Source organism: Phlebotomus papatasi, chromosome 2 (assembly GCF_024763615.1).
Source record: "Phlebotomus papatasi isolate M1 chromosome 2, Ppap_2.1, whole genome shotgun sequence".
Taxonomy (NCBI): Eukaryota; Metazoa; Arthropoda; class Insecta; order Diptera; family Psychodidae; genus Phlebotomus; species Phlebotomus papatasi.
In genome coordinates, this window is record NC_077223.1 from 20,121,888 (window position 1) to 20,135,887 (window position 14,000).

Consider the following 14,000-nt stretch of genomic DNA (forward strand, 5'->3'; position numbering starts at 1 on the left):
ATACTTAGGACTTCGGTGCTTATATGCAACTATGCCGAAAATTGATACACTTACCCTATTGATTTTTACAAAATTAAATAAAATTCGTAAAATCCGTTCCTACGGTATTGGGCTTTACATGCTGGAAATAATGTTATAGATTTCTAAGTCTCTTGCGATTTTCTATAATATTTCAACTGGGATATTGGAGAGAGTGTATAAAAAGAGGCATGACAGAGTATCAGTACTTCAAATGCATACCGTTTTTGTATTACAAATAACTTGAAAAATTCACCACTACGATGGTAGTTCAGTCGGGTATCTTTCAGTCAGAGTTTGTGTTTCAATGGCTGCCAGTGTGATTAGGTTTCGTGCAAAGTTTTCATGTGATTTCCGTGTCTCTCAGTGAGAGTGAATTGCAGAAATTGTGCTTAGGTTTTATGGAAGAAAACAACAAAGGTGAGTGTGAAGAAATTTTTCACTTTTATGGTGAAATATGGGAGAAAAATGGAAAAGAAGAATTTGGTGGTCAGGACAGATATGTATATGTATCCGAAAGAATATTTTCTTATCACAAACTCCACTTTTGGACTCCATTGCTAAGTGGTTGTGTGAGATTTTTCATTCATATCGGCAAAGATGACTTCTTTTTTTGTGAAGGAGGGATTTTTGGTGATCAATGGGGCACAGGTGTAAGCAAGGTCTTTTTCTCGTTGACACAGAAAATTGATATAAATATTGGAAAGTATCTGGTGGGATGTCCATCTGCAATGGTGTCACTTGACATTTTTCTATCTTAAATTTTCCTTCATGGAACAAAAAAAAATATCAAAAAGATGGGTTTGCGTGTAAAGCAATAAATCATGATTTTTCTCTATTTTCTGACCCACCGTGAAAATGGTGCTTTGTATTGCGTTTGTGCGTCATTGAGGAAGGAACTCGGTTAATATCCATGCAAAAGGAACACCAGAGTGAACAATTCTCAATGGAATTTTCACATTCCGCCACCCTTTTCTTCCCTTTTCCCACGATTTTCACAAGACATTAGACTCTCGCAGTGGGTGTCTTCTTGGCATTTAATATTGATCCCCCAAGAGCATCCACCCCCAACGACGAGGGTGGATTTCCGAGGCGCCAAAAATTGCCAGGAAATTTTCATATGCCGTAAAAATTAATCTTGTTTGATATTCGTGGCGGAATGCAATAATTTTATTAGGTGGTAGGTTTTTTACTGAATGAGCCAAAAAAAATCCTCGAGTGTCCTATATAGGATTTTACGACTATGGAATAGTGTTTTTGGGTCGGTCAGTGACTCTTTGGTGCAGTTGCGAGGAGTTTCTTCGCTTTTTATCGCGTGGACTGATCCAGGTGTCTCTATTATGATTTATGATACCTACCCCTCAATTCTAGAATAAACATTTTAAAAGATGAAATTTTGAAATCGTCCTTTAAAAACTGATTCATATTGTTTGATTTTATTTTTTTTTTAAGTGTCAAATTTCCCTAAGCCCTGTCTTTACACATTTGTTAAATCCTAGACGGCCTGTCCTGTATCGAATGCTAAAAATAACCATATTTTAGCTTAATTTTGCTAAATTTTTAGCATTTGGTCTTTGCAAAGCATTTGCTTAGTTAGCATTTGAGTCTATCCAATATGTTATTTGTCCAATATGACAAAACTAATACGACCTCTCGTATCGAATTAGATTAGATTCAAAATGTCCCACTCGTACCAAAACATTTTCAGAGCGCGTGAAGAGGAATCGGGGTGATAACAGTTCATGTTCACCTAACACTTTACCCACTTAACATCATTTGAAGCTTTTTGGTGGCAAAAAGCTTCAAATCAGCCCCATGGTGGCAAAGTTTTGGTAATTTTTTTAAAAGAAATATGAATTAAGACTACACAGTAAAAAAATTTACAATCACTGTGGTTGGTAATTTTTGCACGAGCATAATGCTCAGCGTACAATAACTTCTGTTTGTAAATATGTTTTCAAAATTTTCTATGAGAGTGAGCGAGATGACTAGATCTAGATCTCACTCACTTTCATTAGAAAATCAAAAACATGTTTACAAAACAAAAGTCATTGTGCGTTGGGCATAATATTTGTGACGTTTGTGTATTGGCAATGTTGTGTATTGTCAAATTTATAAAATGCCTTCCTGTCTATAATTTTGATTGTAGAGCAATTTTGTTCGTTTTATGTGTATTATCTGTGAAAAGTCAGTATTAAACCAAGAAAAAAAGGACAAAAAAAGAAAAAACATGAAGAGAGGGGTCTGAGACTTGAACCCATAACCTTTGCGTTGATGGTCTCGTGTTTCCCGGCTGTGCCACGAACTTGCTTACTTCTCTTAAGCAAATGGCCAAGGGTTGCATCGTCAATTTTTCTAATTTACGTAATGTTTCCTCTGTTTTCTGTTATTACATAATTATTCCGCATTTTTATGTCTGAGGCATATTTTAAGAATCCAATAAATGATTCTCGAAGACAATTAGAAAGAAATGCGAAAATGACTAAAATCTTAGAAAAAAAGGAATAGTAAACAATGAAATTTTTGTCAGTTCTCACACAAATTTTCCCACACACAAATTTCATTACACAAACATAATTTTACTAGCATTATGTTAGTATCGTACTACAAATATGATACTAATTCTACAATTTACAACCAAAATGCTTGTGACATTACACAACTTTTCCCATACACAACCTTATTTCTCACACAATTTTTTACTGTGTACTTTTAATAATAAGTAAACTGTTTTAGCAATATTTTTAGCAGTTTTCGTTGAAATAAATTCATAGAATAATAAGGAAGTTTAAATATTTCGAATTGAATACTTTATTATTTAAATTAAAGATTTCCAAGGCAAGTCAAGATGGGAGTTCGGTCTATTTTTCTGTTCTTCAATTTATTTCCTCAACCACTGGTAATAGATGAAGAAGTATGGAAAGAAGAATTGGTAAAAAGTAGCCCTCCCAATAATTGTTTGATAATAATTGTTCTCCCAGATTTTTGATGTCCGGAAGAAAATCCCATTCAGAATCGAAACGTTGGCTGAGAAAATAAATTGAAGAATTGAAAAATAGACCGAACTCCCACTTTGACTTGCCTTAAATATTCATATGGTCGAAAACCAGAAATAGCAATACAGTAGACTCTCGCTAATTCGGTTCTTTTAAGATCGGGCTACTTTTTAACCCTTTAAGGACGATTGGGTCATCGGTGACCCAAAAATGAAATTTTTCCTACGATCTTTTAAAGTTATGCTTTGCTCTGAAAAGTTAGAAAAAGTGATTTTTTCGGACCCCCGATTTTTGACCTTCTCGTCCTTAATGGGTTAATTCGGGCAGCGGTTACATTTGAAAAACGTTTGTTGTCATTTTTCAAGTTTGATTATGATTATCAAATGAATCAAATATGCTCAAATTTGGCATGGTTTGTCTTAGTTTTGATGTGATTTTGCATTATTGAGGGATTTTCATGCAATTTACGTTATATATGAGTGTGTAAACTCAATATCTATATGCATATGAATAAAAAATCGTTGCATTTCAAAAAGTTTGTCGCCCGAATTTCTGTCTAATTCGGCTGACATTTCGGCCCCATATGCTCGAATTTGAGAGTCTACTGTAAATGTTCTGCTAAGGCAACCCTAAATATTAGAGATACAAATGTCTCCTTTCTGGGCCAGACCCTCTGGTGATGGTGGAGACAACTATTTTAGTTAATGAGTCCGTACTCTCAGTGAGTACGGACGTGAGTTCGTATTCCTCTCGTTTAGTAATAACCTTCCCGATTTGAGAGCTTTCTCCTGTTGAGGTTTTTTATACCGATTTTAGAGAGAACTTACCTAAAACCCCGTTGGAAGTTCAAACGTTTAATCCGACGAGTTATACAAAAGTGAGCAAGCTCATCAAAATGACATTTATATTAATGAAACTGCAATTCAAACGTTCTGCCATCCTGAAATTAAACAAAACTACACAAAAATTCACTTTTTGCTGCAAACCTTGCACACTGTTGTTGACATTGTTGACGATTGAGGTGTCAAGAATACCGAAATTCGTAATGGCAGAACAATCAGCGCTAAAGCGCCAAGTACGTGAACTTGCACTTTAGGCTTCCGGTAGATTTTTAATAGGTTTGGCTTGGCTTTGGAATGCATTTGTCTTTTCGAAAGGTTATTCGGTTATTACTAAACGGAGCTATTGTGTTGTACAAGTGGTAGAATGTAGTGTGGAGAGTTCGAGACAGTCTGGAACCCTCACCAGTCGATTGCATAAGCAGGTCGCCTCCTAAAAATCTTGTATTTAAGATTAGATATTGCTTTGCTCCCTATATTTAAGTTTACTATTGAATTGAATTGAATTGCTTTATTCATTCATGCTCAAATACACAAGGTATATAATAGGACTATACTACATATACTATAATATACAAATAGGACGTTTAGGACTACACTATGAAGTGAAATCAAAACGCAGTGCACAGTCTTTCAAGAATTTCTCTATTTCTCTACACTGTTTTCACTTTCTATCAGAATTGTATATATAAAGTGATTGGTCCAACAGAATCTGAAAAACATCACTGTAATTGCTTGTTTTTTTTAGAAAAATCAGATTCAGATCATCTGGTACTAGGCAAAAGCTATAGTCCGAAGCACGCTTAACCGTCTAAAAAAACTATAAATACTACTTTAATACACCGAGAAAAATTTGGATGGTATTTTCTACAAATCGTGTCTTTAAATTCTACTGCCTCAAAAGATAGTAGAAAATACCATCCTCCATAGATACTTTCCTTTAGAATCTACCATCTTGACATTTTAAAATTTACTATCCTATGGATAGTAAATTCTAACAGCCGGATGGTAAAATCTACTATCCTCCTTTAGATTTTACATTGACCTCTCTTAGATTCTAATATCCGGGAAGTAAATTTTACTGGCCGCATATTTTATGTTAAAATTTAACTGGAAGACAGTAAATTTTAACGGAGGATAGTAATTTGGATTGAAATTACTATCCAAGCCAGTAAAATTTGCCATCCTGCTGTTAGAATGTCATTTTGGAATATCGTGGGTGCTGATGCAACGGTTCCCGATATGCTTTGAATACATTGTAGCAATTCGTGGCGCAGCTGGAAGATGCTGGACTGTCATCACAAAGGTCGCGTGTTCAAATCTCGGCTGAGTCGTCAATGTTGGAAAAAGATTTTCACGCATCAAAATGGCTTGAAATACAGAGAATGTCATCCAGGAAGGGCCCCAAGCCCTCAAACAATGGCCAAAAATCAATGAAAATAAGGAAAAATAAATTTTTCCGACATTTTTCATTCTAATATCCGGATAGTAAAATTTACTATCCTGCCAGTAAAATTTACCATCCGGATAGTAAAATCTAATATCCGGGGATATTAGAATTTACCATCCAGCTATTAGAATTTACTATCCATGCAATAGATTCTACAATTTTTGACAGTCCAATTTAATATCGCGTTTGCTGGGTGACTTTTTTACTATCCGGCCATTAGAATTTTGTATGGAGGATGGTAAATTTTACCATCCAGATTTTTCTCGGTGTAAAAGTACTCATTAAATTTAAATGGTTTCTCTTTCTAATAGCAGTCTTTTTCTTAAACTTCAATGAATTTACTTTGGAAAAAAAACGTTTAATATGTACTTAACCACACAATATAGTTTCAGGTAGCATTAAACGTTATTAAAAATTAAGATTTTTTTTTAAATTTGTTATTTTTACAATTTTTGGATTTATTAGTCCTTAGTGCTGTTTTCATGAATCTTATGATGAGAGAAGATGATATATTTAAAATTTGCTAAATTTTAGTTTTACTATCAAAAAATGCGTAATTATAATGAGTACAGTCAAAAGTATTCATTTAACGTATTTTTTATTTTTTTCAATGATGTTATGTGTTTGAGGGGAACTGTTATTGACTGTAAAGAAATATTTGAGAATTCAGTGAAAAACTAACAAAAATTAAGAAAAGGTACGGATTACCTTGCAAAAATGTACTTATATGAAAAATCATCTTGTTTTTCATCCAAGAATATTTATGATTGTTTACATATAACGTCACACAAGAGAAGCAATAGACAATTTGTTATAAATACGGATTGTTGGTTTTTAGTCTTAAAGATTTATACGAGGCGGTTATCTTGAACACAGAAAGATTATCATTCTGTTCCACATTTTTCTTAATACTGCCTTTTACCCAGTAGCTTTTTCTGATACCTTAGCTTATCATTCAAGTTCTTTGCCAATAATACTTAAACACAAAAATAATATCAGGTTTTAATCAAATTTTCAAATGAAGTTATTATTGTGGTGATCAATGCTGCTGAGGAAGTGACTGTGTATAATTTATTCTGTTAACTCTTTGAGCATAATATAGATAGCTATAAATGAGAAATATGGAATGAATATGGAGATTGAGAAAAAAGTTAATATCATTCATATGACCTAATCATCGTTAAAGGGTTAAGTGGGCGAACTCATGGATCTGTTACAATTCAATGGTATGCAATGTGCTTTTGTTCGATGCATTATCATTTTGCGAAATGAACTTGCGGTTCATAGCAACGAACTCACAAATTTCAGTACTTCGGCCCACACAATCCGCCTACCGCGAGGGTCTATGCTATGTTTATCTTTTTATAGCCGATTTGAATAGATACACATTGTACCGGAATTACATAATATTCAAGATCGTTCGTTGAAATTTTCTTTTAGTGAACTAGGAGAAAGTTTTCAGGTTTCGCATACACTCTGGTTTCGAACTCGAACACTTCATTTTTTCCCATATTGCTTTAATGAATCTGACCTATCTATGGCAATATATTTTAAAAGCTAATCTTAAGTCACATATTTTCTAAAACTAAAAACACGTTAAAATTATTAAAGTAATAAATAAACTACTCAACACAATACACCTAATTTAAATCATAGTTTGAACGATTTGAATTACCACAAACCAGATTCATTTTTACTAGCGAGAATAGTACATAGTTCTCTGCTTCACAATTTCGTCCGTTCAACTACTATGAAGTTTGCGATTATGGTAATGTGGTACATTTTGGACCTACACCGAGAAAAATGTGGATGGTAAAATTTACCATCCTCCATACAAAATTCTAATGGCCGGATAGTAAAAAAGTCACCCAGCAAACGCGATATTAAATTGGACTGTCAAAAATTGTAGAATCTATTGCATGGATAGTAAATTCTAATAGCTGGATGGTAAATTCTAATATCCCCGGATATTAGATTTTACTATCCGGATGGTAAATTTTACTGGCAGGATAGTAAATTTTACTAGCCGGATATTAGAATGAAAAATGTCGGAAAAATTTATTTTTCCTTATTTTCATTGATTTTTGGCCATTGTTTGAGGGCTTGGGGCCCTTCCTGGATGACATTCTCTGCATTTCAAGCCATTTTGATGCGTGAAAATCTTTTTCCAACATTGACGACTCAGCCGAGATTTGAACACGCGACCTTTGTGATGACAGTCCAGCATCTTCCAGCTGCGCCACGAATTGCTATAATGTATTCAAAGCATATCGGGAACTGTTGCATCGGCACCCACGATATTCCAAAATGACATTCTAACAGCAGGATGGCAAATTTTACTGGCTTGGATAGTAATTTCAATCCAAATTACTATCCTCCGTTAAAATTTACTGTCTTCCAGTTAAATTTTAACATCAAATATGCGGTCAGTAAAATTTACTTCCCGGATATTAGAATCTAAGAGAGGTCAATGTAAAATCTAAAGGAGGATAGTAGATTTTACCATCCGGCTGTTAGAATTTACTATCCATAGGATAGTAAATTTTAAAATGTCAAGATGGTAGATTCTAAAGGAAAGTATCTATGGAGGATGGTATTTTCTACTATCTTTTGAGGCAGTAGAATTTAAAGACACGATTTGTAGAAAATACCATCCAAATTTTTCTCGGTGTACTTTTAACATTTTCAACTTTCAAACACGTTAGTGACTTCCCAAATTATTATTTTTTCTTTGTTGAAATGAATATTTATATTCTTTATTTTATTAAGAATAAGAATCTTATCGAAAATTATTGGAAAAAGCATAAATTTTTATATAAAATAGCAAAAATTATAAAGAAGTAAAAATGGTACATTTTGGAATGATGTGGGTATTTTGGAACAAAGAAAAATGGGTATTTTGGAACAAGACGAATTCATACACAGGGTATCCAACACTTGATCTTGGGTTATTGGATGCCACCGATTGTAACAATCTAAGAAGCATTACACCAGCTCCTTCTGCCCCTCGGGAGTAAGTTTTGGGGAGTCCAGTCTGGCATTTCACTGGACACTTACCGGTGAAAATCGTACTTTTTGACATTTCTCCCACCTGAATGCTTTCAGAGCCTTCTCCACATTATCCTGAGTATATAGTTTGCTTTTTGAAGGCTCCCTTGGTATCGGAATTTCAAGAAAAACAGGAAATACTGTACAGATTTTTCGCATTCCAAAATGCACTAGATTGTTTACTTTCATAAATTTGCTTTTTTTTACTAAAAAAATCAAACAAATTTTATTGAACCTGATCACTGACCTTCGAATACAAGGCCCAAACTTTACTTTTTTTTTATCAAAATTACGTTTCAATTTCACTGATATAATAGTTTTTAAATAGTGAAACAACTTAGCAATTTTTCTGCTGACATCGACAAAATTGACCACACTGAAGATTTTGTGAAAAGTGGAATGGTAGGGGAGACTGGGGCAAAAAGTCACAAAACGGAATTTTATATTTTACAAGCTACTCGATCGCTTCAAACATTTTTAATTAGCGCAGTTTTATAGGAAATTTACCACTCTACAACTTTGTGAAAGTAATATTCTTCTATTTTGTAAGGAAATACGTTTTTCGAGCCGATTTCTAAAAGGTAATTTTGTGACCATTCTCAAAAATGCTGGGGCAAATAGTACCAGACATGGGGTATTATCATATTTTGATTCGCTTCATTACGGGCTTCCGTGAATTTGAAAAAATACCGAGAGGACATATTTTCATAGAAAAATTATTCGTCTACACCTTTGTAAAACACCGTTTTCTCTGCGAGAAAAGTGAGAAAACGAGGAAAGCGCTTTTCAAAGCGCTTTCACAGAAATTGCTTCGATTTTTGTTACTTTTTGCTCTATACCTTTTGTTACTTTTTACCCCAAGTGGCCATTTTTAATAAGAGGATTTCTGGAGAAAAGAACCTTTGTGAAATTCTAAAATATATATAGGATTCGTATTCAAAGAATCCAAATTATTTAGAAAATATTCACCAATGCATCAATTTTGGAAAATAAGTAGGTAATAATTGTTATTTTCTGCAAGAAAAATATTTCAAAAATAGGGCTAAAAATTTCGATATTTTTTATTTTTTTGATTCCTTGCTCGAATTCTAAGAAACTTACGACATTGAAGAAGGTCTATAGAGGCTATCTATAGAAATAAATTTGAGCTGCTATCTTTTTCGATTTGTGACTTTTTGCCCCAGTCTCCCCTACTTTCAATTTCCTCGCGTATTTTACACTCTAAATTAAATCGAATTTCAGAAATTTTATGTATATCTGGTACGTAGAAGGCTAATTAATTCAAATAAAACTTAAAAATGAAGGGAAAACAAGTATTTATATGATTTTAAGCGATATATTTATGATACATTCCAAAACACCCCAGATTAGGTTCTAAAATGCACCGTTTTCCAAAATGTACCACATTACCCTACACAAAAAACTTCAGAAAAGTCAGAGGTCTCGTATTTCTTGATGAAAACAAGATGAATCAATTTAAAGTCATCCTATGGAAAGTGTCTCAGAAGAATCGTAGTTGCTACAACTAATATTTCAATTTAAATTATTGTTTACATTCTTAGACAAATAATACAAGTCTGACAAAGAGCGTAGTTCAGTAATATTCAATATGTCACTATTGTGGGGTCCATTTCAATTAATATCGTCGGTTGCGTCTACCTCTGTCGTATCTACATTTGCTTTGTATCTGCATTCGGTGCAAGCTACAATACAGACGTCCCCTTTTGCGTGAAATGCTGACACAAAAGAAATGCAGATACGACAGAGGTAGACGCAACCGACGATATCTCAAATTCGAAGAATTATGTTGATCTTCGATGTGTTTGATATCTTGCCTTGATATGATCTTTGAATACATTTTTGAAGTGGCGGAAGATGGGAGGCATGGAAAATTAAACTAGGTATCCTAAGCTAACGATCAAGCTTAGATAATCCGCCTTCTTTTCAAACTTTTCCTTGGAGAGGTTTTTATTTCGAGTGTTATAACCTTTTAACTGATTTTTTATTTATATTTTTGCGTTGATTCTTATTTGCTCCTTAATTTAAAAAGCTTCAGTTTTATTATATGAGCACAATTTTCCTAACTAAGCTGTGTGTTAGTCTGAATCATGGTTAGGATTCTAAGTTGTTTCCCATTATATAGGAACCCATCAAGCAGACGAGGATTTTGAAACTCGACTTATGGTTGTTAAATTGTGTTAAAAAAAAAGTATAATACCGGAAAAACCTCGATAGTGATTTTACCAAATCCCTGGAAGGCGTAAAAAGTGAGAGAGAAGATAAAATTGCAATTAGACTCCGTGGTGCGCAATAGTGTCCTGAATATCTGACGTTTTCGTGTTTTTGGTTGAATTATCGGTTATTGCGTCCTATTTTTTTGGCGCCTTTCAGTTGCTTCCGGACTGGCTGACCGGGGCAAGAATCTTCCCAATGGCACCATCAACAACAACGAGGAAGACGGTGGCCTTTTCCGGGCAATTCCTGCTCGTGTGGTGCTTTACCTGTTGTCATGGAGTGGATTCCTGGTCTCCTTCGTGATGCGCAATGACATCAATATTGCCATTGTTGAGATGGTATCTCCACCAGGCGAGGAAGTGCTTCCGGATCGGTTCCAGTGGTCATTCAGTGAGCGGGCCATCATCCTGGGTTGCTTCTATTGGTGGTACGTTGTAGCACAGGTTGCAGGTGGCGTTGCAACTCAGCGTTTTGGGACAAAAGCCGTTTTCGGCTGGTCCCAGCTTGCTACAGCCCTGTGCAGTCTGTTGATTCCAATGGGTGCTCGGATGCACTTGGGGTGCTTAGTGGGACTGCGATCGGTGCAGGGCTTCGCTTCTGGACTCACCTGGCCCGCTATGTATGCTATTGTTGGCCACTGGATACCACCATGGGAGCGCAGTCGTTTTATGTCAAGCTTCCAGGGATTCAGTATTGGCATAGGACTCACGTATCCCTTGTGTGGTTGGATCATTGCCAACTGGGGCTGGCCAAAGGTGTTTTATACTACAGGGAGTATCGGGGTAGCATGGTGTCTGATTTGGTGGTATCTCGCCTTCAATCGTCCCCATGAACATCCTCGAATAACGCGTGCTGAGCGAGAAATGATCGAAGAGGCTGTGGCAGAAGATATACGCGGTGGCTACGGAATGGCACCGCGTTGGGGTGCTATCTTCCGTTCTGTGCCGGCCTGGGCCATTGCAGTGACCACTTTTGGTCGAATCTGGCTGCACTACATGTTTATAATGTTTGGACCTGTTTACATGAATGATGTACTGGGTTTTGACATCGAAACTAATGGTATACTATCTGGAGCACCGTTTCTCTGTTCCTACCTCTCAGCTGTGCTGTTTTGTGCTGCAGCCGATTGGATGGTGGCACATTCAATGTCGCTCCTTATTGTGCGAAAGATCTTCACGGCTGTATCACAGGTTGTTCCAGGAATCCTAATTTTCTGTATTGCCTGGAGCAAAAATCAGATAGCGGTACTTGTGATGTGGTTTATAGCAGTTTCCTGCATCACAGCCGGATATGCAGGAGCCATGGCCAATATTATTGATATTGCACCGAATCTCGCTGGCCCGGTGCTTGCCTTTGCTCAAACTATTCACATGAGCGCTTCTTTTATCGCTCCCATTGCTGCTTCAACAATTGTCAAGGACACAAAATCCACAGAGCAGTGGATGATGGCATTTGGTCTAGCCCTAGGCATTGCCATCATCACGTATCTGCCATATCTTGCCAAAGCGCAGGCCAAACCACAACCGTGGAATTACAGGGAGGCACAACAAGTTACGGACGAAGCTACAGCTCCTTTGCGCGGACCATCTTCCGTGTGACAATAGCAATCTCTCTCTCTCTCTCTTGTTACTTAAGTCATTCCGGTGACCTTTTTTTTGGTACATTCCAAACAAATTAATCCAAACTACTTAAAAAGAATTAGTTTTGTTTTTTTGAAAATCTGGGGGTTTTAACCACGTTAATGCACAATGTCAGAAGTGACCTTCATGTGGCAAACTAATGTACTTTTTGACTACTTGAACAATATGTAGAAACAAATTAGATTTAATAAATACAGAGTCTAACAGAGATATCTTATAATGGGTTTCATTGGGTCTATGGAAGTAATACAAATAAGACAAGAGGTTAGTTTTGATGCTCCGGGATATTTTTGTTTTGCTGAGGGGTCCAACTTTTGGAAGTATCAAGTAAGTATATTAGTGTTATCCGGCTCGAATGACCAAAAAGTATATTATAGTAACTTTGAATAAGAACTAAACTAACTGAGGTTGTTTAACTTAGTTATCTTCTCCGTAGCATTAAGTTTATCATTGATGCTTACAAAGCCTTCGTTTAGGAAACGCAAAGCTTCATTGGCAGTCAGGAAATTATGCAAGAAAATCGTAGGAATTCTACAAGAAAGTCAATTAAAATTACTTTAAGGGCAGAATCACAGTAAAATGCCCACCATATTTCATTAATTTACGCATTTTCATTGCAATTCTTCCGCAATTTCTCGATTACCGTATTAAGCTTATCTCATACTCGGTGGCAATAGATGAAAATAATATAAGAAAATTGAAGAAATAAAAGGAAAATGCGATAAACAGTGAGCAAAAAAACCGTAGGATTAATTTCTCTTGCAGTTTTAATTTTGCTGTTGATCCGTTGACTTCTCCTTCTTTGCCCCCCGCGCCCTGGGAGGGTTTTAGCTTCAACTGTGTTTCGCATGATAACGTAGTTTTCGCTATCTCACGTGTCAAGTCGAATGCTATGGGGTGTGATAGCGTTTCTCTTCAGTTCATCAAAATTCTTTTTCCGGTAATCCTTCCAGTGCTCACTGATATCTTCAATTATATAATCACTACTTCAAATTACCCTGATTCTTGGAAACGGGCTCTTGTAGTACCGATTCCCAAAATTACTAATCCCAAATCTCCCTCTGATTTCAGGCCTATTAGCCTTCTTCCTGTTCTATCAAAGGCCTTTGAGTTTCTTCTCCACGAGCAGATATCACAATATTTAGAGGAAAACAGGCTCCTCTGTGACTTTCAGCCAGGCTTTCGAAAAGGCCACAGCACTACGATGGCTCTCTTGAGAGTCAACCACGACATTGCGTCTTCTATGGATCGAGGTCGCTTCGTGATTCTTGTCCTGTTGGACTTTACTAAGGCCTTTGATAGCCTTTCTCACAATCTCCTTTGCTATAAATTATGTTCCATTTTGAAATTTTCATCCTCTGCAGTTGCCCTTATACAATCCTACTTCACTGGAAGGTCACTAATCGTAAAGTATTGTGAGAATTTTTCTCCCCCTTCTCTTCTAAATAAGGGCATTGGACAAGACTCAATTCTAGGCCCATTGCTTTTTTCTCTCTTCATTAATGATTTACTCTCGGTATTGATGAATTGCTCCTTTCATCTTTATGCTGATGACCTTCAATCTATGTTGAGGGTGAGCCTTCTAATCCTCTTCAAGCTTTTCAACTCATGAACGCTAATCTTTCCAAAAATTGAACACTGGGCGTTATCAAACGGATTATTTATGAATCCTAAAAAGTCACAAGCTATCGTGATTTCTAAAAGAGGAATTGCCATTGACTTCTATCCATTGCACCTTTACGGTGAAACTATTCCTTTTTCTGATCAGGTGAAA

The 14,000-nt window shown here is 35.9% G+C and overlaps 2 protein-coding genes across 2 annotated transcripts in view; both read left to right on the top strand.

Moving 5' to 3' along the window:
- Positions 1–305: 305 nt before the first annotated feature.
- Positions 306–12,433, top strand: LOC129803030 (vesicular glutamate transporter 2). The gene is made up of 2 exons (XM_055849344.1): positions 306–438; positions 10,743–12,433. Exons 1-2 carry the CDS (start codon positions 420–422, stop codon positions 12,182–12,184), a joined length of 1,461 nt encoding a protein of 486 aa, XP_055705319.1. The 5' UTR covers positions 306–419; the 3' UTR covers positions 12,185–12,433.
- The window catches only part of LOC129803010 (dystrobrevin beta), a 31,357-nt gene continuing 17,729 nt past the window's right edge, over positions 373–14,000 (top strand). Inside the window, exon 1 of the mRNA XM_055849295.1 lies at positions 373–438. The gene's annotated coding sequence lies outside the window, so the exon portion shown is untranslated. The remainder of the gene's footprint in view (positions 439–14,000) is intronic.